Source organism: Balaenoptera borealis (genome assembly GCF_965194805.1).
Source record: "Balaenoptera borealis genome assembly, chromosome: 15".
NCBI classification, from domain to species: Eukaryota; Metazoa; Chordata; class Mammalia; order Artiodactyla; family Balaenopteridae; genus Balaenoptera; species Balaenoptera borealis.
Window position 1 is genome coordinate 9,054,496 of NC_138871.1, and position 24,037 is coordinate 9,078,532.

General features: G+C 55.1%; 1 protein-coding gene and 1 long non-coding RNA gene across 4 annotated transcripts in view; one reads left to right on the forward strand and one right to left on the reverse strand.

Annotated features, from left to right (window-relative positions):
- The window catches only part of FAM178B (family with sequence similarity 178 member B), an 86,316-nt gene that overhangs the window by 48,764 nt on the left and 13,515 nt on the right, over window positions 1–24,037 (forward strand). The window contains exons 11-12 of one of the 3 annotated variants that reach the window (XM_082356199.1): window positions 13,633–13,720; window positions 21,510–21,635. In XM_082356199.1, the coding sequence (XP_082212325.1) occupies window positions 13,633–13,720; window positions 21,510–21,635 (214 nt within the window). The other 2 variants (XM_082356198.1, XM_082356197.1) reach the window with 2 other exon arrangements.
- Window positions 15,558–23,767, reverse strand: LOC309611581. Its single transcript, XR_014234604.1, has 4 exons — window positions 23,409–23,767; window positions 22,393–22,440; window positions 18,941–19,746; window positions 15,558–17,315 (listed from the first exon to the last, which is right to left on the reverse strand). It is a non-coding gene; the product is annotated as an uncharacterized lncRNA (long non-coding RNA).

Sequence of the window (24,037 nt, forward strand, 5' to 3'; positions counted from 1 at the left end):
TTTTTTACAAATGAAGCTTTGTGGCAACCCTGCATCGAGCAAGTCTGTCAGTGCCATTTTTCCAGCAGCATTTGCTTACTTCGTGTCTCTGTGTCACATTTTGGTAATTCTCAGAATATTGCACACTTTTTCGTTATTAGGTTTGTGATGGTGGTCTGTGATCAGTGATCTTTGATGTTACTATTGTGAAAAGATTAGGACTCACTGAAGGCTCAGATGATGGTTAGCATTTTTTAACGAGGTGTTTTTTAATTAAGGTATATACACTGTTATTTCAGACATAATGCTATTGCATACTTAATAGACTACAGTATAGTGTAAACATCTTAAAAAATTTTTATTGAAGTATAGTTTATTTACAATGTTGTGGTTAATTTCTGCTGTGCAGCAAAGTGATTCAGTTATACACATATATTTTCTTTTTCATAATCTTTTCTCTTATGGTTTATCCCAGGATATTGAATATAGTTCCCTGTGTAGTAGTACCTTGTTGTTTATCCATTATATATATAATAGTTTACATCTGCTAATCCCAAACTCCCAATCCTTCCCTTTCCCACCCCTCCCCTTTGTCAACCACAAGTCTGTTCTCTATGTCTGTGAGTCAGGTTTTTTTATAGATATGTTTATTTGTCGTATTTTAGATTTCACATGTAAGTGATATCATATGGTATTTGTTTTTCTCTTTCTGACCTACTTCACTTAGTGTGATAATCTTTAGGTCCATCCATGTTGCTGCAAATGGCATTATTTTATTATTATTTTAATGGCTGAGTAATATTCCGCTGTATATATGTACCATATCTTCTTTACCGATTCATCTGTCAATGGACATTTACATTGCTTCCATGTCTTGGCTATTGTAAATAGTGCTACTATGAACATAGGGGTGCATGTATCTTTTCGAATTATAGTTTTGTCTGGGTATATGCCCAGGAGTGGGATTGCTGGATCATATGGCAACTCTATTTTTAGTTTTTTGAGGAGGCTCCATACTCTTTTCCATAGTGGCTGGACCAACTTACATTCCCACCAACAGTGTAGGAGGGTTCCCTTTTCTCCACACCCTCTCCAGCATTTATTATTTGTAGACTTTTTAACGATGGCCGTTCTGACCAGTGTGAGGTGGTACCTCATTGTAGTTCTGATTTGCATTTCTCTAGTAATTAGCGATGATGGGCATCTTTGCATGTGCCTATTGGCCATCTGTATGTCTTCTTTGGAGATTCTTTGGAGAAATCTCTATTTACGTCTTCTGCCCATTTTTCGATTGGGTTGTTTGTTTTTTTTGTTACTGCTAAACAGTAGGAGCTGTTTGTATATTTTGGAAATTAGGCCCTTGTCAGTCGCATCGCTTGCAAATATTTTCTCCCAGTCTGTAGGTTTAAACACAACTTTTACATGCACTGGGAAATCAAAAAATTCATGTGACTTGCTTTATTGTAATACTTGCTTTATTGTGGTGGTCTGGAACCAAACTTGTAATATCTCCGAGGCGTGCCTGCACATGTGTGTGTGTGTGTGAGATGAGCCTCATTCTTTTCCATAGCTGCATAGTATTCCCTAGTGTGCATGCAACCAGTCCCCTGTTCTGGATATTTGTCCAATATACAAGCTTTGTGCATCTATCCAAATATTTCTATAGGATAAGTTCTTTGAAATCGCAGTCCTAAAGTATGTATATATAAAATTTGGCCTCCACAAAAGAAGCTGTACTAATCAGTAACAGACATGAAAATGCCTGTTTCTCCACATTCTCATTAACACCGTGTAGTCTCAGTTTTGTTTTTAAGTTTTAATTAATCTGGTAAGTGAAAAATCTCTTCCTGTGGTTCTAATTTTCATTTCCCTGATTGCCAGTGAAATTGAGAATCTTTTCCTATGTTCATTGGCCTTTTTGTGTTTCTCTTGGTGTAAATTACCTCTTGATATCTCGCCCATTTTTCTATCAGGTAATTTATCTTCTTCTTAGTTATATTGATTTATAAGTTGCTTATTACGTATATTTTGGACACCGTGTTTCCTCCTAAGTCTGTAAATTGTCCTTTTTAAACCTTTGTGTATATCCTTCCGTGAACTGATTTTTCTTCCCTTTTTCAATAACCTTTTTTTTTTTTTAATTTATTTTTGGCTGTGTTGGGTCTTCGCTGCTGCATGCAGGCTTTCTCTAGTCGCGGCAAGCAGGGGCCACTCTTCATTGCAGTGCGCAGGCTTCACATTGCGGTGGCTTCTCTTGTTGTGGAGCACAGGCTCCAGGCGCATGGGCTTCAGTAGTTGTGGCATGCGGGCTCAGTAGTTGTGGCTTGCGGGCTCTAGAGCACAGGCTCAGTAGTTGTGGCTCACGGGCTCAGTTGCTCCGCGGCATGTGGGATCTTCCCGGACCAGGGCTCGAACCCGTGTCCCCTGCATTGGCAGGAGGATTCTTAACCACTGAGCCACCAGGGAAGTCCCTTCAATAAACTTTTAATTTCAGAATAGATTTAGATTCACAGAAAAGGTACATGGATAGTACAGAGAGTTGATTGTAATTGAATCTTTCTATCTTGAAAAGGAAGGCCTTCCCCACCCCAAGAGCATAAAAATATTGTGTTCTATTTTCTTTCACTACTTACATAACTTTGTTTCTCTTGGCTCTTAATCCCATCTGGAATCTATTTTTTGTAGGTATGAGACAGAGATCTAACTTGATTTTTTCCACCCCCAAAGAGCCAGTGACCCAACACCAATTTTTTTCTGTCGTAGTAATCCATCATTTCCCAACAGATTTGAAACTACCTGTGCCATATCCTAAATTTATGACATCGTTCGTCTGTTAGCCAAACTGTGATATCAGGAATCAGTGTCTTTCCGAGGGTATCTTTTTTATAGCTCCAGGGCCCTCGGTAGATGCTCCTTAAATGCTCATAGTGAGTATAATGGAACGGCCTCACCTGCTTTCAGACAGACACACCAACTAGGGTAAAACCTCCTGCCGAGACCCGTTGCTGGGAAAGAGGGCTCGTCATAGGGATGGATGGTATGTATTCAGTTACTTAGAAATTTTATTTCTTTTTCTAAATAGATAAAGCACTTAGAACAAAATTCAAAAGGCACCAAGGAGTACCTCTTGAACACCTGCCCCTCCCCCTCCCCCGTGCCTGTACCACCCAGCCTTGTCCCCATTTCTCATCTGTGCTTATGGCTTGTCCTCCCCGCCCTTCTGTCCACTTCGGCGTAGGTTTTGGCAGCTGTTCCAAACTGGATCGGAAAGAGCTCCTAATTCTTTTTCACAGCTGCACCGTATTCACTGTGCTCTTTAGTTAGCCACGCCCTCCACAGCGTCCCCGTGGTGGTGGCCTTGTTCTCCCCTCGCTGGCGGCTGCCCCACTGGGCTCAGTGCCCAGACTGACCCCGGGAAGGAGGGCGTGTTGTTGGACGATGGGCTGCCACTTTCTTCGTCTGCCTGCCTGCCGACTGGTTAAGCACAGAGCGAGAACCCCCGCCAACACGGGTGTGATGCCCCCTCCCCACCTGGTTGACCAAGACTTCAAGGGATGCGCTGTAAGGCAGAGTTGAGCGTAACTGTGAGAAATGAAAGTACAGACTAGAGCGAAGCACCTGAGATGGGGCCGATGGGAAGGGGGGGCTCTTGGAGGAAAGTCTGTCTTGGGACTGTGCCCCTCTGGGGTGGCTCCCGGAGCTGCTGGGCAGAGCGCATGTCCGCGCAGGCCTCGGCGGCAGTTCCCACGGGCCCCGTCGGGAGGGAGCTGCCGCTGAAAGCCGACGTTCCCAGGCTCGGGACCCTCCTTCACCACCTGCGAAAGTTTATTAAATGTCCCACGGGTGCTGCCACCGTGGCCCTGGAAGTAGAGGGGAAGTGACACCAGCTTAAGCAGATTCCTGGTCACGAGGGAGGAGCAGGCAGCCCTGGGAGAAAGCAGCCTTCAGAGTCACCAGGTGTTTGCCCCAGGGACGAGAGTAGTGACAGGTGCGGGCGCACCAGAGCTCCGCGGAGCCCTCCTCACTTCCCTCTGGGTTCCACGCTGCCGCCCCGGGTGGGCAGAGGGTCCGTGCAAGGCCCCGGACAGGTTCACCTTCTCCCAGCCCATCAGCCTCTCCCAGCTTCGTTTCCTGGGTCCCTCGCTCCACTGTTAACTCCCTTCCTGCGTGTTCTTCAGATCTGCCCACCCTGAAAATGGCCACGTGGTGTGGTGCTACCACATTCCCTGGTTCCCCCCCTCGGCCCCTGACCCCTTCAGGCTGCCCAGGAGCTGCCCTGAGTTGCCAGCCAGCCTCCTGGGGGCCCTCAGCAGATTCCAGGCTCCACCAGGCTTCCTGCTGGAGACACCTCTGCCCTCCCAGCAAACAGCGGGGCCCCTTCTCTCTCCACAGGATGACTGACTGCTGCCCCCTGCACACACACCCAGTGGACCCACAGCTCTCACCCCCGCCTTTCCTCCTGGTCCCTCCTCCACAATCAGGATCTCAACAGTCCTGCCTTTTCCAGACCTTCCTTCTGCATCATCCTTGCTCGTCCTTATACCTTGAGCTTTTTATTCTCTACTGGCTCTTTCTGTCAGCAAAGAAATGTGCTCTGTGTGTCTCCTACCTTCGAACGGCAGTTCCATCTCCACCCACTCCTCCCTGCAGCTCCTGCTGCCGTCCACACTCTCCACGCCCAGCTCTCTCCTTCTCCTTGTCCGAACCCTGCCCACCCTGGACACGGGGGTTCTTCAGAGCTCAGAGTGTCTCAGAGGGAGTTCTCACCTGAGAAAAGAGACATTCGGGCCTCTGGAGGCGGACAAGTCCAGAACATTCTAGAAGGAGTCCACCAAGACCCCAGACCCTCAAGATTTCAGAAGGGTTCAAAATCTGGAGGAACAAGAGGCAAGAGGAAAGTCATGTCCAGGGGTCAAGGGACCATGGCTGGAGCTGGGAGGACGGCCGAGGGTCCCCATGGAGCCAGGAGCACGCAGGGTGATGGCTGAGCAGAAGCTCGCTCCCCTTTATGAGAGGCTGTGTGCGGGGGGGGGGGGGGGGCAGTGGGAGTAGAGGCGCCACCCCAGTCTACCTAAAGCACTCTGTCACCAGTGACCTAATGGCCTGTCCTCGTGCGCAAGCTTCCCATTTTCGCCTTGGCTGGCTGCACGGTGTGGTTTTCCTGGTACCCTCCCCTCCTCAGGCCCCTCCCCCTAAGGCGCCATCCTCCGTGGCCCCCCCCCGCTGCTCCCTGAGCCTTGGTTGGCCTCAGGGTCCTGCCCCAGCCCCTCCTCTCTGGTCCCTTGGCATAGCCTCGGGGGGCTTTCTGGGCGGGGCTCTGTGGGGCTCTGTCCACACTGCCCCCTTGCAGGACTCGGGCGCCTCTCCCCAGCTGCTGGGAGCGTCGAGCTGCCTTTGCGGGAGGTTGGCTGGGCCCCTTCCTTGGGAGCAGCCCGGGGCTGGGGGTACAAAGGGCTGCCGCTGCCTCAAGCCTGCATGTCTCTGAGAGGCGGGGACCCTGCCGGCTCCAGAGCCCCTTGCGGGGTCGGCTGAGGGCTTTGCGGAGACTGCATCGCAGCCTGGCTTGCCCCCTGGCCCAGACCTGCTTCCTTCACCCCCCGATAGGAGCGATGCCAAGAGCACCCTTATACCCCACTCCTGCCATAAATTCCATGCACGCTCATCTCCGTTTCAGAGTCCAGCTCCTTGGGACTCCACCCAGGACCCCATCTCAGCCACTTGCATGGCTTCAACGCCAACTTCGCGCCAGGGGCTCCCGAGTCAATACCTCTGGCCAGACTTTTCTACGCAGCACCAGATCCGAGTGGGAAGTATTTCAAATTCAGCACATATGAAACAGAAGTCACTGTCTTCCAAGGGGGACCACCTCCTCCTGTCTTCCATGGCCCTGTGATGGCATCTGCCCATGGCCTGAAGCCTGGGGTGTCTGTGGGCACCTTCTGTCCCTTCAGGCGTCCCCATCTCCCACGACAGTTACCTCTCCACATCACCCTCCGGTGCCACAGCGGCTCAGGCTCTCAGGACAGCACCACTGGACGTCTGCCAGGGAACCAGAGCTGGCTCCTTCCAGGCTCTCTCCCGTGTGACCCATCCCCACTCTGTCCAGCGGTGGCCTCTTCCTTCTAATGCACATCTGTCCCTGTCACTCCTCTGCTTAAAATCCTTCAGGCTTCTATGCTCAGGATGAAATTCAAACAGCCCAGCCTGGTGTACGAGGGCTTTCGTGCCTACTTTCCCAAGCCTGCCTCCTCCCCGCCACGTCCCCTCACAGGCTTCCACCCTCCAGCCATATCCTGAAAATGTGCGGCTACCCGAACCCATGATGAGCATTTGTCTTGAACTTTTCAATATCCGTTCCCTCTTCCTAGAGAAGCCTCTTTCCCTGTCTTCTTCCTCCTCTTTGCCTGGTTGACATTTCCTCACCCCCCAAGACTAGGCTGAGATGAGGCATCTCCTCTTCGGAGAAACCTCCGGATGCAGAGCCCTGGTTGTTGGTGCCCCTTGCTGACCCCTTGGGCTGTGAGCGTCGTGAGGACAAGAGCTGTGACTTTGCTCGCCGGGTCCTTGGACCCTGGCACGGAGGAGGGGCTTGGGGAGCGTGCTTGTGGAGTGCTTGCTTCTGGAGGGCAGATTTCAAAAAGAGTAGAGAGAGTGAGAGCTTTTTAGTAGCAGATTCCAAAAAGAAAAATGGTTCAGGGGGGCTAGAGAGATCCTGCAATAAAACTTTGAACATGGTTTGCAAATGGACCCAATGATGAAAAATGCAGGAAGTATCTAGAGGTGCAGGGGCTGCACTCAGAGCTCATGCATGATCTCTGATCTTGAAAGATATGGAAGAGGGAAAGAAAGGGACATGAGCAAGGCAAATGGAGAAATAGCACAGACCAGTGACAGTATTGGTGGGAAAAGCTAAGGCCCGTAGAAAGGGCTTCTGTGTAATTTTTGCTTTTTTTTTTTTTTTTTTTTCTTTTGGCCACACCACGAGGCATGTGGGATCTTAGTTCCCCGACCAGGGATGGAACCGATGCTCCCTGCAGTGGAAGCGTGGAGTCCTAACCACTGGACTGCCAGGGAAGTCCCCTGTGTAGTTATTTTTAAATTTATTTATTTATTTATTTATTTTATTTTGGCTGTGTTGGGTCTTCGTTTCTGCGCGAGGGCTTTCTCTAGTTGCGGCAAGCGGGGGCCACTCTTCATCGCGGTGCGCGGGCCTCTCACTATCGTGGCCTCTCTTGTTGCGGAGCACAGGCTCCAGACGCGCAGGCTCAGTAGTTGTGGCTCATGGGCTCAGTTGCTCCGCGGCATGTGGGATCTTCCCAGACCAGGGCTCGAACCCGTGTCCCCTGCATTAGCAGGCAGATTCTCAACCACTGCGCCACCAGGGAAGCCCCCCTTGTGTAGTTATTTTTGAAGTGAGGAGTGCTGTTCTGGGCTGATGAGGAAACGTTAACACGGATGAAGAGAGAACAATACCATGTAATTCCTATTTTGCTTCTGTCTTCCTTGTTGAGGAGCATAATTTTTCATCTGGACTCAAATATTGATCAAAGGGGATTGCAGCCTAAGATATCGGGGGAGACGGAATGACAGCATCCAGCTGTGTGAAATGAGTTGAGGTCCCCTCCAGCAAAAGGATGTCTCAAGTCTGTCGTGGGCGACGTGCAGGTGGGGCGCCCTCACTCTGCAGAGACCTCCGGTGGGTGGGAGGGTGCGGGAGGTCCCGGGGCATGGGGAGGGAGGGTGCAGAAGGTGCTTTCTTCACTCAGTGCCGCGGGCTTGATGTGTCCCTCAACAGAACTCCCCAGGGGATAGCGTGTGAGCACATACATAGACAAGGAAGCACCGCTTTCTAGGATTCCTAAGAATAAATCATATCAGACTAGCCTCATTTCGTTTTTGACAGACTAACCAGAAGAGTACTCTGGAGAGGGCTGTCTGGGTTTTGTAGGGCCTTTGATGGAAACGATCGTCGTATCTTGTGACAACATAAAGAAACGTGGGCTGAGCGATGTCAAATTAGATGGGCTCGTCATCCAAAAGTGCTGCTAGCCGTCAGAATTGGCCTGGAGGGAAGGCCCAGGCGGCCACCCAGAGTTCCGTCTTCACTGACAGGTTGGCCAGCGCAGACCATGGGTCTTGGACGAGGCCATTAATAGAACAATGGTCAGGTTCACACATAACATGAATGTGACTGACAGCAAATTGAAGATCCCGGAACATCTCAGCAGACCATAATGATGGGCTGAGTGGGAAAGAGAGACCCAGCTGCACAATTAAGAACAGGATCTGGGAGATGGGATTTGACAGCGAGATGTGTGAACTAACTTTGGGCCCAATCTGTCAACGGCGTCGCATCTCGAGGCTGCCCCTAGAATGAGTGTCAGCCTCAGCTCTGAGCGCCTCACTTGATGGGAATGTCAGCAACGCTGAAGAACTTCATAAGAAGCAACCCAGAATGGCAACAGGATTCCAAAGGTTAGAAAAGAGTAGCTGTTGCACCGGGGAAGGGGTAGCCATGGGAAGTTCGGTGACTTCCTTCAAGTACGCGAAGGCCCTAGTTAAACGGACGGATATGTGGGTACCAGGACATGAGACGGGGTGACTTTTAAGGTATTTTAAGCGTAGTGGTCTGTGGGTTTCCTCATAATACCAGAAAGAGAGAGAGGGAGGGAGGAAGGGAGATAGGAGGATGGAAGTTGGGTTGTGATCGTCCACATGAACTTTATTTACTAAGCGGTAGTAACCTTTTTATTTGGTTGTACTATGCATGCAGGAGAGGACACATCAGAGGTGGACACTGTACACTTTGCCAAGCGTCTGGGCAACCACCGCTGCCTCACAGGCCAGAACGTCACCTGCTTGCTCCCCAGAAGGCCCCTGGGCCGCCCCCCCCCCAGGCATTCCCTCTGCAAAGAAAACCGCTTCCCCAACTTCCATTCCGTAGGTGTGTGGTGCCCGGTTTTGAACATGGGTGCCGGTGGGACCGGTAGATGGCTTCTTCACGTTGCCTGGTGGGACCCCACCATGTGGATCTGAGGCTGTCTGAATCCCACCGTCTCTTCCTGTCTGCACTGTGTGTGCCCACACTTGTGAGTGTCCCAGCAGGTGTGGGGATGACCGGGCAGACGGCTGAAGAGTTTACCCTGACCTCTGAGCCCAGGTCCTTGTCCTTCCTGCCCAGGTGGCACATGCTCACGTGCAAGATAGGAGACTCCAGGGAAGGAGTGAGGGGCGGGTGGCATGAGAGGCGGTCGTGATGCCTGAGAGGCGGCATGGACAGCCCGGGAGCGGCGAGCCGGGCAGACGCCCTGGGGCAGGGTGTTGGGCGGCATTTCCACGGCGGAACAGGCCGCTGCAGTTGCTTCCTGAGCTGCCCTAGAGACATGGAAAAGGCCGTTCACGCCTTTGGCCAGATGCCTGGTGGCCTCTTACGGTAGTTCAACCTCAGCAGAGCCTAGTTCCCCTCCAGGGGGGCTGCAGTGACCTGTGTGGTTGTCCTGACACCCTAATGGCCCGAGGTGGCAGGCGCCTTTGCGGTCCTCAGAGCACCCACAGGCTGCCCCTTGCAGGGGCTGGAGGCTGGAGGCTGGGGAGTAGAGCGCCTGCGCTCCACTTCCCGGCTCTGCTGTTGGTTTGGAAAAGTCATTTCCCAATTTCCCAGCGCCTTAGGCCCTCTGAGTGCTGATCTGGTGTCCTGGTCTTACAGCGGCCTGTCAGGGTGGCGGGGCAGGACTGAGGCAGAGGCCTGGCCTGGTGTGATTTCAGAGGGCTGGAGCCTGTTGCCTTACATGACACTGGCTGGCGTGGCTCCAGTGGCTTCTGCATCCTCCTGTGTTCGCCTGGTTTGAGTTCCGGGGAGGCCTCGCCGGGTGGCGTTGGGCAGCTTCTGGGGGAGGACGGCCCGGGGCCAACCTCAGCCGGGCCACGGGTCCCCCTGCTCGCCCCCTGCACAGTGTGGGTGGTGTTTGGGGTGAGTCTTTGCTCTTTCCCCTCTGTAGAGTGAGTTCTCAGTGTGGAATTAAAAAGTGGTCCTGTTCCCTCTCCCTGTGTCCCAGTGGGAACTGAGAGGGCAGGGGACTGTGTGTAGAAGGCAGGGAGGGCCGTCAGGATGAAAGGCAGTGGGCAGGCGGGGAGCGCACTGCCCTCAGATGTGGGTTTCTTTTCATCCATTCACCCCCCCGGGGCTCCTTCTGATGCTTGTCTTCTATTTCTTTCTGGACAGCAGCTCTGTCCTGACCCACCCGGCCCACCTCTTCCCTTCTGGAACCACCCCCGGCTCTGCTTTGCCGGCCTGCCAGCACCCCACCCCCGGGTCGGCCCCTCCCCACCCGCTGCGGGTAACAGCGCTCCCCAAGGCCCGGGTTTGGATTAATGAAGCCCAGATGCTGGACTGGGGACTCCGGCTGCAAGTTCTCGCGTTGGAGCAGCAGCTTGGCGCGGAGGGCCCGTCTACCTCCCCCCCCCCCGCCCCCCACCGCCCCGTGCTCCTGGCCCAGCTGCTGCTGGGGCTCCCGGGGAACAGCTGGAGAGCAGGTTCTGGCGGCCGGTGCTGGGCGGGCGCCGCGGCGGGAGCCCAGGGAGAGACGCGGGTGGGGCTCCGGGTGAGGGGTCTGGTGTGGGGGGCGCCGGATGAGGGCTCCCATGTTCTGTCCCATGACGCAGTCCAGATGGGGCTGCCTCTCCCCAGGACTCGGAGGGTGGGTGGGAAAGCTGGGGCGCTCTGCAGAAAGGGAACCGGGGTCACCAGTCCAGAATGGAAGGGGATGGCCGGCCCCTCCCAGGGTGGCCAGATAAAATACAAAGATCGCATAGGAGAAACTCACGCTAAAAAAAATTGTTCTTTATCTATAGGAAGTTCATATTTAACTGGCATCCTATATTTTTATTGGCTAAGTCAGGCAATCCTTACCACCCCACAGCTGAACTTCTTCTTTAAGTAATAGTTTTATTGGACTGCAACATACGAACAGAACACAGACCGTAAGTGTGTGCTCAGTGGGTTTCCACAAGTCGAACACATGTAAGACCAGCACCCAGATCAAGAAATGAGGGAGTTCCCTGGTGGTCCAGTGGTTAGGACGCAGCGCTTTCACTGCCAGGGCCCAGGTTCAGTGCCTGGTTGGTGAACTAAGGTTCCCGCGAGCCACATGGTGCGGCCGAATGAAAAGAAAAAAAAGAAGAAGAAATGAGACGTGAGCAGAGCCTGCCCGCCACCCCACCCCTGCCAAGTATCCCCGTTTTTGTACTTAATGTAAGTGAAATCATACACATGTATTCTGTTGGAACTGGCTTCTTTCACACAGCCCTGTGAGGCTCACCCGTGCTGCCGGATGGAGTCGTGGCTCATCCACATTCGTTCCGCGTGGGCTTGAGATGGGTGGGTGGAGCCCAGCCCCTCTGTCCATTCTAGTGGCGGATCGGTGCTGCTCGTCCGCCTCTCTTTTCTCGTACGTCGTTCGTGTGTGCCCGGGAGTAGGACTGCTGGGCCGTGGGGCGGGCACACGAACATCCTTATCTTTAGTAGGTCTCGCCAGGCAGTTGGCCGACGTAGGTGTACGCGTTCATGTCCCCGCCAGCTGTGTGGGAGCGTCTCCCCTCTTTCCCATGTTTGCTCTTCTAGTATGTGATGCTGCTGCCTGATGTTGCTTTTTTCCCTTTTTTTTTTTTAATCAAGAGCCTCTTGCCTTGTTGATTCCTCTGATTTTCTTGAATAAGAAGATCAACAAGGCCCCTGCTTCAAGTACCACCTACCCTCCTGGCTTGGAGGAGGCCATTCCCACCTCCGTTCCCCACCAACTGGGAGCCCCCCCTGCACCCACGTGAGGTCACGGTGGCCGCAGGCCCTGGGGAAGTTGCAAGGGCGCCTTCAGCACTGCTCAGGCGGGGCTCAGTCCTGCTTACCCCAGGTACTTCCTTAGGGAAACATCATTTCCGAGGGCTGCCTGTCCCCAATGTCCTGTCCTTCGTTTCCCCGTGAGGTCGTCCCAAGGATGGGGATAGGGGCGCCCGTGGGGACCCTCCAGCAGTGTTGTTACCAGAGGGCATTTCTCCTCTACGGAGCCGCTTCCAGCCCACGTGTTCCTTCAGTTTCCGCCGGCTTCAGGACTTCTCCTTAGCTTCCCCTGGTGCTGGCTTTCTGTGGGAAATCGGGACCGTGGGCCACATCTGAGTCCATGCCAGGGGCTGCCTTCTGCTGTCCACGGGGGCAAAAAGTGTGTGAAGCCTCGAGGAAGGTGTAACCCTCCACCCCTTCTCCCATCGCCCCTCTCCAGCCTCTCCTGGCCACTGGCACCCCTAGCCCTGTCCTCTAGTCTCTACTTCCCTCCTCTCTTCTTTTTACTCACTCCAGCCCTCAAGGACCCATGAAAATCAGAGCCCCAAACATTAGCGTCTGAAATCCCCATTAGAGGTCTTCACTCCTGAAGAGTGGAGACACCAGCTCCATCCTGAGTGAATCAGTTAGGACTGTTTGGTGCTAGACTTAGGAGCCCAGCTCAGACTGACTGAAGAAGCCAAAGGGACTTTATCGGCTGAGCTGACCAACCCACTGACCGCATGGGTCCGGGGGCCGGAGGCTTCAGGCAGGGCGGGCTCTGGGTGTTGTCAGGGCTCTACCTCTGCTTGCTTCATCCTCCAGGCTGCCCCACAAAGAGGCAGGATGGCCACCAGCGACAGGGGGGTCACCTCCCACCTGATCAGTGGTCCTGCTGGAAAGGCACACGCTCTACTGGTAGCTCCAGCCAAGACCCCGAGGCCACCTCTCAGTGGCTCAAACACAGGGACTGATGGGCCAGGCCTGGCTCACGTGCCCACCCTGGGAGCCGGGATTTGGGCCGGGTGTGGTGGGTGAGGGTTTCTCCAAAGGAAAGTCACGGGATGCTGGCTGAAAAAAAAACAAAAAACAAAACTTGGCCTCACCAAGCCCCGGTCACCTGCCTTCCACCACCCTACATGGGCTGAAAGATCATAATGCTGCAAAGGAAGGAAAAGGCAACGGTCTGTGCAAAAGAGGTTGAACAGTCCCTATCTCTGTGTAGCACAAATATATAGAGGAGAAAAGTAAGATGATAAATACTACTATGCTAGCCTCTGAAGTTACCACTTTTTTTTTTTTTAATTTATTTATTTATTTTTGGCTGTGTTGGGTCTTCGTTTCTGTGCGAGGGCTTTCTCTAGTTGCGGCAAGCGGGGGCCACTCTTCATCGCAGTGCGCGGGCCTCTCACTATCACGGCCTCTCTTGTTGCGGAGCACAGGCTCCAGACGCGCAGGCTCAGTAGTTGTGGCACGCGGGCCTAGTTGCTCCGCGGCATGTGGGATCTTCCCAGACCAGGGCTTGAACCCGTGTCCCTTGCATTGGCAGGCAGATTCTCAACCACTGCGCCACCAGGGAAGCCTCACCACTTTTTTTAAAAAATAATTTTTTCTTTTTGCTTATTTTTAAACTTTCGCATCTTGCATGTTTTATTACTTCTAAAATAAATAATAAATGCTATAAACCAAAGGAGAAAGCCAAAGTTCCCCACGTGGCTCTCCCCTGTTCACATCTCAGTGTGTGTCCTGCCCCTCCCTGCGCCCACCCTGGGGACTTCAATCCCCCCGCCCCGGCCCAGGGTGGTACATCCCCTCAGTCTCTCTCGCCCCTTCTCTCACAGGCAGCTTCGACGCCAGCTCAGCCTCGTGATCATTGCCCGGCTGCTGGACCAGCAAGAGACGCTCCCTCTCTGGCAAGAGAAGGCCCAGGTGAGTCTCTGCCTCAGCATCCGCTGGGGAAGCCTGGCCGGCTCCTCCCGCTGCTTTTCCCAAAGGTTGGGAGCCTCAGGCCGGCGGAGTCAAGGTGAGTGGAATTTTCTGCTCACATTCTTGCATTCGACAGTTACTTTTTGCATGCCTACTGTGTGCTCCGCACTGAGGATAGAGCAGTCAGCTGGGAGCAGGTATTACTTTTTCAAAAATTGTGGTAAAATATACATAACATAAAAGTTACCATTTTAACTTTTTTTTTACCATCTTAACAATTCTAAGGGCAGAGTTCTAACCGTTTTGAAGTGTGCAGTTCCAGTCTTGCGCAACCACTGCCACCATCTACCTCCAGAACTTTTTCATCCTCCCAGACAGAAACTCTGCACCCGCTGAACACTAACTCCCATTCCCTCTTCCCCAGCCCCTGCTTATATAACTTTTTATAGGTGGAAAAACAATAAAGGTGAAAACGAACACTACTAAATTAGCCCTGCTCACTCCCAGTGACCCTTACTGCCCCATGTCAGGCATTCTTGGGGCAGCAGGGGAGGAAGTGCCTTCTTTCCTCCACCCTCTGCTCTCCAAAAAGCTCCAACTGCAACCTCCTTGCAGCTCAGAGAGCAGTAGTTCAGGGGCCCTGGGGGCAGCATGGGTCACAGCCAGCCCAAGGGCGGGTGGCAGAGGGGTTGAGAATGCTCTCACCGGCCTCCCCCCGCCCCAAGGGCCTCCCTGGAACCCCAGAAGAGCTGCCGGGTACAGCTGAGCCGTCTTGCAGCACGAGACAGGCAAGGCAGTCCCGGCGAAAGGCTGCGTCTCTAGTCACTGGAGGTGCACCAGGCAAGCCCGCGGCCAGAGTGCTGAGAGAATGTTCTGGACCCTCCTGGGGCGGGTGGACCATATATGGCTGAGTCTAAGGGGCCACGATCGCAGGGCGGGAGCTCAGAAAGGTGACCGCTTGGCTTGGCTCATCCAAGCAGGCCCGGCCTGGCTTTGCCCCGCTGCCCCTCTGCCTTCCATGCTTTCCCCAAGACTTAGGACGGTGTGAGCGTCTTCTCACCCCAGTTCCGGCTGAAGTGTCACCTTCTCCAGGAGGCGTTTGCTGACCACCCAATCCAAAAAGTGCCCTGGCACCATCACACTCTTTGAAAGTATTTGTGGTGCTCACCTCCTGATATTTTTTCTTTGTTCAGGGTCTGTGTACACACACACACACACACACACACAGCATCCGCAGCTCCTTGAGTACAGGGACCAAACGGTTCCTGCTCACCACTGCCCGTCAGCTCCTAGCACAGTACCTGACACACACACGACCTCAGCACACACGTGTGGGCTGAAGGAACCCGAGGCTGAGCTCCCGGGTGTGCAAAGGAAGGTTCCCCAGGCAGAGACCTTGGGAGGGCAGGAGGGGAGGGTGGCCTGCTCAGGGGTCACTTCGCAGGGGAGGGTGGCCTGCTCAGGGGTCACTTCACAAAGGTGAGAGCCTGATGACAGAACATCTCTGCGAGAAAGAGAACAGAGGAGCCAAACAGGGGCGGGGCAGGCAGAGATGCAGCAGCGAGGACAAGACAGAGTGATCCCAGGAGGCTCCGGCCGGGGGTGGGGCAGCCTGGTAGAGAGGCTTTGGCGTTGACCCGAGTGCGGCCACCGAGCTCCTTGGAGAACCAAACACGTGTCAGCAGAGCGGAGGTGAGAGGCCAGAGTGTTGAGATCAGGAAAGGCAAGACTGGCTGCACGTGGTGGGTGGGAGTAGCCACCGTCCGTCCGGCAGCACTTGGCAGCGATCAGGAAAACACAGGCTGGCTCGAGCATGAGGGTCAGTTCAAGGCTTGGGGTTTTGTTTTGATTTGTTTTTTATTAGCCAGAGCCTACGCAGGGGAGAGTGCGGGGAGCGTGATGAGGGCCAGAGAGTGGCGAGGGGAGTGGCGCGGGGGAAGAGCTGGGTGGTCTGCCCTGGCGGGGACCTGGAGGGGAGGCGAGTGAGCGGGGCTGGTGGGGGAGGAGGGCCGGGGGGATGCCTCCCCCAGGGAGAGCTGGCCTGGGAGCTCCCAGCCTGTCTGGGGCGAGTCCAGCCCTGCCCCTGTGGGTCCCAGCTCCAGGGCTGTCCCACCACACCTGTCACCCACCTGCCCGCGTGCCCGCCGTGCGTTCGTGAGACCCCAGCCGAGCGCCTCCTGTGTGCCAGGCTCTGCACCAGGAGACGACCTCGGAGGAGAGGGTGTGAGCGAGGCAGGCCGAAGGCCCGGTGACTAACTCTGCCCGGGGGCAGCGAAATGGCTTCCAGAGCCGTCCTGAGCCAGGTCTCGAAGGGTGCGTCAGTGCTCGTGCCGCAGCAAGGAGCGGGGCGGCAGGCGGGCCGAGTGGCCCAGGCAAAGCTGCGCCAGACCCGCGGCGGCTCGAGGGGCGGACGGGCGGCTCGGGCCTGCCCGCTGTCCTCCTGATGTGCTTCCCCGTCCCCACTGCAAGCCCGCGGCTGCTGCACGGCCTCCTGCCAGGTCTCTGGGCCGCAGGCGCTCCCCTTTCCAGTCCGGCCTGCCAGGCGGCTCCTTAGGAGACACGCCTTCAGAGGGCCACCTTGGCCCTGCAGCCGCCCACGTCAAGCCCCCACGCCCCGCTTTCCCCACTCCTCCTCGACCACGTGGCTGCCAGGGCTGCCTGGGCCCTCCTCGCGGGCCAGCCCAGCCACCCTCGGCACGTGGCTTTGCGCCTGGGGCACTTCTTCCTTTCCACCCGTCACATCCCAACCGAAGTGGTGGCTCTAAGGTGCTGCAGAGCACGGCTGAGCCCCGGTGCGGTACAGATGGGGAAACGGAGGCAGGCATGGTTAGGAGACTTCTCAGGGTCACGCAGTGGGAAAGCCGTGGAGCCAGGATTCAAACCCAGGTGCCCTGACTGCAGAGTCCGTGCCTGGGACCCCTGCAGTGTGCCGTCTCTGCTTCTCCAGCCCCTTCCTTGGATCCTGTTGCGGTGACAGCCTGGACCACACGTGCTGCTTCACCTGAGGTGCCCGGCTGGTCCCTTGAGCTTTGGTCCTGGCTGGCAGATAGGAGGACAAGGGCCGACCTTTCCTTCATCCATGCATAAGTGCTTGATAAACCTTAGCAATTGATTCACCGTGAAGGGGACTTCAGTGGTTGAGAATTGGCTCGTAGAAGGAGAGGATCTGGGGTGAGTGTCCAGGCAGGGGGTTCTCAGGGCACTGCTGGGCAGGAGGAGTCCCCGATGCCTGGATTGCTTGGTTCTCCATCTCGGGCTGCAGCCTGAGGCCCCAGGAGCAGGAGCAGGTGCTGAAGAACTGAATTTGAGGGACAGGACTTCTGTAGGTGGTCGGGATGCAACGACCCCACGGCTTGCATCTTCCAGGAGAGTCTCAGGGTCAAACTGCTTCCTTCCTGTTGTTCCTGCGAATCATGGGAATATCCCAGAAACAGCAGGGTTTTGGCCCCAGGCACCAGTGTGCTCCAGACACGGCTCAGGGCACTGAAGATACAGCCCTGAACAGCATTCAGTCTCCTTCCCTCATGAAACTCAGCGGGAGACAGACACAGGCACCAAGAGAGAAGTAAATCTTTGGCATTCCAGATGGTGATAAGTGCTATGGAGAAAAATAATGCCAGATAAAGAGGAGGGGGAGTGTTGGGGGGATGCTGTTTTATAGGGGTGAACAGAGAAGGGGACATTTGAGCACCGACCTAAAGGAGTCACGCAGGTTTCTTGGGGAAAAGCATTCCGGGCAGAGGGAACAGGCAGTGCAAAGGCACTGGGGCAGGCAAAGGCCTCTTAGGTTGGAGGCAAAAGGAGAGGCCGGTGTGGCTGAAGCAGAGGGCTGAGGGTGGAGTAGGAGGAGCTGAGGTCAGAGAGGTAAGTGGGGACTCAGGTGGGGGCTTGACTTTCATGCTAAAGTGGAGAGCCACTGGAAGGTTTTGATAAGAGGAGGGACATAATCTGATTTATAAAATTTTTTACAATTACACTGGCTGCTGTGTTGAGACTAGACTGTTGCGGGTGGAAGGAAGCAATTGCAGTAATCCTGGCAACAGCTGATGGTGGTTTGGCCTGGGGAAATGGCGGCACACGCAGGTGGCGAGCAGTGGTGAGATTCTAGGTGTATTTCCCAAGTACAGCCAGCGGGATGCGGAATGGGAGAGAAAGGAGGCGAGGAGGCCTCCAAGACCTATGCAGCTGGCAGGATGGAGAAGCCCTTTACCGAGACCGAGACAGGCGAGACACAGGTGTAACAGGTTTGGCGAGAAATCGGGAGTTCGTTTCTTATCCCAGGCCACCTCTTACAACACAGCAAGCCTGCTTTGTCAAGCCATGCCTTCCAGTTTGGAGTTTGGAAAACACGGGCTTCGAATGGCCAGAATCAAGGGAGGCAAAGTCTTGCATCTACTATGGAAAGGCCAGCTGCAGACCTGACCTGCCATTCATTCATTTGTTCATTTAACAAATGCTTATTAAGCATATACAGTAGTCCCTGCTATCCGCGGGGGATACAGTCCAAGATATCTAGTGGGTGCCTGAAATGGTGGATGGTACTGAACCTATATATGCTATGTTTTTTTCCTATACATACCTACCAATGATAAAGTTTAATTTATAAATTAGGCACAGTAAAAAATTAATAACAATAACTAATAATGAAATAGAACAATTATAACAATATACTGCAATAAAAGCTGTGTGAGTGTGGTCTCTCCCCATCAGAATATCTTATTGTATAAATTTGATGCCTTTTTCATCATAACTAAGCCCTTATCACGCACTGTGACCATAACTTTTACATTTTGAGATGCAGTAGCAAAAACCAGCATGGGTTTCTTTTTCCTTCTTCGCAATTTCACGGATAGGAGATTTGTTCTCACTGTAGATCTTAGCAACCTCAGCACATGATTTTTCTCCGTTCCTTCTAAAGTCAAGAACTCTCACCTTGTCACCTAAAGGAAGCGCTTTAAGCCTTCTCTCTGGCACATCCTAATCACCAGCATCACTGCCCTTGTGCGTTGGGACCTTTATTAAGTAAAATAAGGGTCACTTGAGCACAAGAACACAAGCACTGCAATACTGCGCCAGTCAATCTGGTAACTGAGACGACCACCAGGTGACTAACGGGGTAGGATCCGCTGGGCACAGGGACATTCACAGCCAGGGAGGAACGGAGCAGGACTGCGCGAGATTTCATCACGCTACTCAGAAGGGTGCGCGCGATTGAAAACTTACAAACTGTTTATTTCTGGAATTTTCCACTTCATATTTTCGGATCTCGGTCGACCACGGGTATCTGAAACCGTGGAAAGTGAAACTTCGGATAAGGGGGCGCAACTGTGCCATGTGCCACGTGCTGTGCAAGGCTCTGCAGTGACCAAAACTGCCCTCACGGAGCTTACGTTCTAGTGAGGGGCAGGGGACAGATAATAATAAACGTAACAAACAAGAAAATTACATAGCATGTCAGAAGGTGATAAGTGCTTGGGAAACAAAAGTCGTGCAGGGAAGGGGATTAGCAAGAGCAGGTGCTTGCTGCTGGGTAGATGGGTGGGCGGGCGCCTCACTGGGAAGGTGGGCCCGGAGGAAGGCTGGAAGGCGGAGGGGGCAGCTGTGCAGTGTCCGGTCAGAAGGCCCAGGCAGGGCACAGGCTCCAGGGAACAAGAGGGGCCACCCGGGGCCTCGCAGACATTTAAGATGCTGGCCTTCTCCGCTGGGCCAATAGAAGCAGCTGCCAGGGTCTGAGCACAGGAGGGACCGCTGTGTGGACAGTTGCCTCGCTGGAACTGTCTGCTGCCTCTTGCCGGACAAACCGACAAGGCCAGCGGAGGCCTGCCTTTTTGGGTGATCATTTGCTTCTTGCCTGGGGATGTCTGTCCTAACAGGCTGAGTGTTTGCAGAGACGGCTCCCAGCAGTGGGGGTAAAGTGGGGAGGCATGCTGGTCAGAGCCTGGCCCTGCTGGGACCCACGCAGCCCAAATAAGTCCTGACCGCGGAGAAGGGTGTGTCTCCCGGGGAGGGGATGACTGCGGCTGCCAGAGCTGGGAACAAAAGAGAAAAAGCAATCAGAAGGCAGCAGCTTGCTGTGCTGAGCAGAGCGAAGCTGTTTTCACGGAGTGAGAGGAAAACCGTGGGAGCAGCCAGCCGCTGCTGTGTGCTCCCCGGCCCAGCCCGGCCCGCCCAGGGCTCCTGGCAGGGAGGGTCCCAGCTGGGGCGGGGCTGCCTGCCGAAGGGCTGCTTCTGGGGGCGTGGGCTGCAGAGCCCGCTCCTGTGCTTGCACAGCTGTGAGCCCGGAGCAGGCGGGGCTGTTTTGGAAACTATCACCAGACTTGGAAGGCCTGAGCGAGGCAGCACAGCTCTGGTTTTGGTGAAGCTCCAGATGGTGCCTCTCTTCGCCCAGAACCTTCCCCCCTCTGTCTCCCTGCCTCCTGCCCTCCCTCTCTGCGATCAGACGCTAGGCCAAGAAGCCCTCTCCCCCTTCCAGGAGCCGAGGCCCCGGGCCTAACTCCTAGCCCTCACTCAGCCCAGCTGCTCTTGTGGGCTTTCTAAGCCTGTGGCTGGCCGAGGTGCTGAGCAGGTGCCTGCGGGCGAGTCGGGGGAAGAAGCCAGGTGTGCCAGACAGGGCTGGGCTCGGGCAGGGAGCTGGCCCCGGGCAGGGAGCTGGCCCAGAGGCTTAGCCCTCACCCTTTGGGCCAGCCTCCACCTGCTACATCTAAAGACATGGTGCCTCTGTGAACTCCCCTGGCCCAGCTCTTTCCTTCTGCATCCTCCCTCCCCAGGGTCACAGGTGGCCTCAGAGGGGCCCAGGGCTCAGAGACTGACCCCCGGCCGTGAGTTAGCTCTGGGTCAGCTGGTGGTCCTTGCTGGGGCTCAGCCGAGGCTGCCCAAACCAGGTGCAGGGGCTGGCTGGGAAGGAGTGGCTGGATGCAGACACCTGGACTGAGGCAGGCCACGTGCCCCCATTTGTTCAGAGATGGGGGGTAGGGCAGCTAGCAGATTGAGTGATATAATACATTAACCAAAGGGCAATGTGTGCACCTCACGGGGAATCCCATTCCAACAAAACAACTGCATAAGGACATTTTTGAGACAATCAGAGAAAAGTGAACACAGGTGTTTGATCGTGTAAGGAATTCTTGGTAATTTTGTTGGGCAAGAGAATGATGTGATTATGTTGGGGAAAAACTCCTTATCCTTTTCTGTTTGAAGCTCTTTGTGGGTAAAATGATACGGTGTTTGGATTTGCTTTGAAATTCTCTGGAAGGAAGAAAGGCGGAGGGGGCCTGCGGGTGATGAGTGCAGTCATCATTCACGTTCACACAGATGGGTATGGAGGTAGTTCTCAACCTCTCTTCTTTCAGGAGTGTTGAAAACGCCCGTGGTAACAAGTTAAATGACAAGAGAGGACCAGCGGGCCTGAGCAGCAGCTCAGGGTGGGAAGGTCTTGTCTGGTGGCAGAGGAGACCCTCTTCTGGTCTTGGTTCTTCTAAGCCCTGAGTGTCTGCTCAGTCCCGGGATGTGGGTTGAGTCCTCCTCGTTCACTTGTCTAAAGGATGCATGCCCTGTGAGCGTGAGAGCCTCTTCTCCCGGGAAGAAGGGGTGTGTTTGTCCCCATTTCACAGATGGGGACAGGCTCCGAGAGGCCACACGGCTCCCAAGGGAAAAGGTGCCCCCAGGTCGTGGAGCCAATGGTCTGGCTCCAGAGCCTAGGCTCTGACCCATGCCTGCCAGCCGGGGTGTCCCGGCCATGCGTCCCCAAAGTGCCCCAAGCACTCGTGAGTTATGGCCCCCCTTCTCTCCCCAGCTGTCCTCGCTCAGCCATCTCCTGAGCCTCATGAGGCCATCAACCCTGGGGCAGTACCTGGGCCCTGAGACCATGCCGCCCGGCCAGGAGCAGCAGCCAAAGGCCAGTGCCCAGCTAGACTACAAGGTGAGCACCCAGCCCCTGCCCACCTCCTCCAAGGCGCCACCCCAGGGTAGCAGGGAAGCCTGGGCTGTCCACAGGGCGCAGCCTGGGGGCCTTTAAGGCTGCCAGTCCTGAAAGCCCGGGGCCTCGGAGCAGAGCCCAGCCAGCTACTCCCGCCCGTCTCCACAGAGCCTGTGCCCCTCATGGAGGCGCAGTGGGCACGGGCGTGCAGGCTGTGAGTTTCGCTGTGTCCTTTGCGGCCTGGCGTGGCTTTGTCAGCTGCGTTAGAGAGGACGCAGGAGATGAAGTGCTGGCGAGGGGAGTGGCGTGGGAAGGGAGTGCCCTAAAGGAGAAGCACAGGGAATGTTCAGATGCAAGAGGCCCCTTGTTTGCTGCTAGTGGAGCTGGGTCCAGCTCCCTGTTCCTATTCCCTGTGGTCCTCACTGAGGCCGAGTCCTTGGCCTTCCCCCAGTTCTTCCTAATTGACTTTCCAGACGTCGCCCAGCTTTCCTGAAAGCTATGCTTTGGCGGGAGTCAGGGGCAACAAGGTGCCCCAGAGCCTGCCGGTTGTGGGGCTTGGAATGGTCAGGCCTGTGGCCCCTGGGGTGAATGTCAAGCAGGGGTGGCGGTGTAGGGGCTTCAGCCTGGGAGTCCCAAGCCTGGCTCCCTGGGGAGTTGGGGGGTAGAGCTCAGTGAGCTCCCCCATCCCTGGGGACTCAGGGATGAAGGATGCAGATAGGCATCTTGCTAATTTAGGAAGGCGGTGGTTCCAAAAGCTCACCCAGGGGTTGGATGTTGACATCCAGAAGGCCAGCCTTTGGGCATCATTCTGCAAATCAGATAAGTGAATTAATTACTTAATGAATACAAATGAACTGTTAAGAAGATATGATAACCCCCAGGTGTACGCTCCTCTCCTGGAACTCGCAGCAAAGGTTATCTCTCAGTTGTGCCTAATGTCAGTGAGTTTACGTGAGCTGTCCCCGGGCCCTGTTCCCCTTTGCCGGCTATTTCCCGTGAAACTGGAGCTCGTTACGGAGGCTAAGTGTGGGTGTTCCGGGGGCTCTGGAACAGAGGTGGGGTCAGCCCCTGGGGGTGGTCTGTCTGAGCAGGACACAGGTGGGCAGGCCCCAGGTCTGGGCTGGGGGAAGGGAAAAAGAGAGAAGAAGAAGGGGAGGGGCAAGAGAGAAAAGAGGACACTTGTGTCTGGTCTGGCCAAGGAAGAGCTGCCCTCCAGGCCCCTGGGGCCACCCCTGGACCTCGCCTCACAGTCTGGTAGCACATGTGCCTTCAACAGCCTGGGGAGAGAGGGGAGTAAGCGGGCTGAGGGTATCCTTTTGTATTTGAGGACTGTTCTCATGCATGTAAAGGAGGCTGTGAAGTGTCAACCCCGGTCGGCTGCATATTGGAAATGACCCATTTGGCCTGGAAACACGAGGGGCCGGCGTGTCTTGGCCGGGTGCTGGTCCAGGGCAGCAAAAGAGGCAAGTGAGGCCCAGGCAGCTCTTAGATGCCTTTGCTGCAGCTCGAGCCCACTGGGATTGATGCTGGTCTGAGGTAGCCAAGAGCAGAGAAGGGACGGGGAGGGGTGGGGCTGGTGCGGGCACACGGGCAGCAGTCTGCACGGCAACGTGGAGCATCCTATATCCCCCTGGGCCGCGTACTGTCCAGACTGGGAGGGGCCGGGTGGGGCAGACGACTGGACTCCCGCGGCCCAGCCCCACTCCCCGCTGAACCCACTGACTCCTCATTAGGGCCCAGGAGTGTTTCATCTTCAAAGATGATCGGGCTACTCACCAGCCAAAAAGAGCAGCGGCGTCATCTGCCCTGTTTTACAGGGAGTGGTGGTCTGGGCTGGCCGAGCCTTTTATCCCTAGAGCTCGCAGTCTTTGCCTTCTTTCTGCTTGGAGTGCAGCGGGGAAATTAAGGCCGGAGTGAGGTTGGCCTGAGGCGACCCAGCCTGGAGGAAATGGGGACAGGCCTTTCCCAGCGTTTGGGGCAGCCCTGCTGGACCCTATCCCTTGGGGCAGCCCTGCTGGGCCCCGCCCCCAGGCCCCTCACTCCTGTCTGGGAGATTTCCTGCCAAGACTGCTGGGTCGCAGCCCTCCTCCAGCTCTGCAGATAAACACTTCTGCCAGCCTCCGCTCCCTCCCCACCCCTCCTCCTGTCTCTGCCTGGGGCCTTGGCCCAGGCTCCTCCTTCCCCCGGGAAGCTCCCAGCCTTCTTCCCACCCTGGTCCTGCCTTCCCCGGAGGCTGGGTGCTCTGTGCCCAGGGTGTGACTCTCTCTCCTCACTGATCCCATGGCTTTGCAGTTGTCCATCGACTTGTCTGTCTCCCCAGCTAGACTGTGGGCACAGCTGGTGTCTCAGCATCGCGTGCTGTGTTGGGCGCTAGATGGTTGAATGAGGGCACAAATGAATGAATG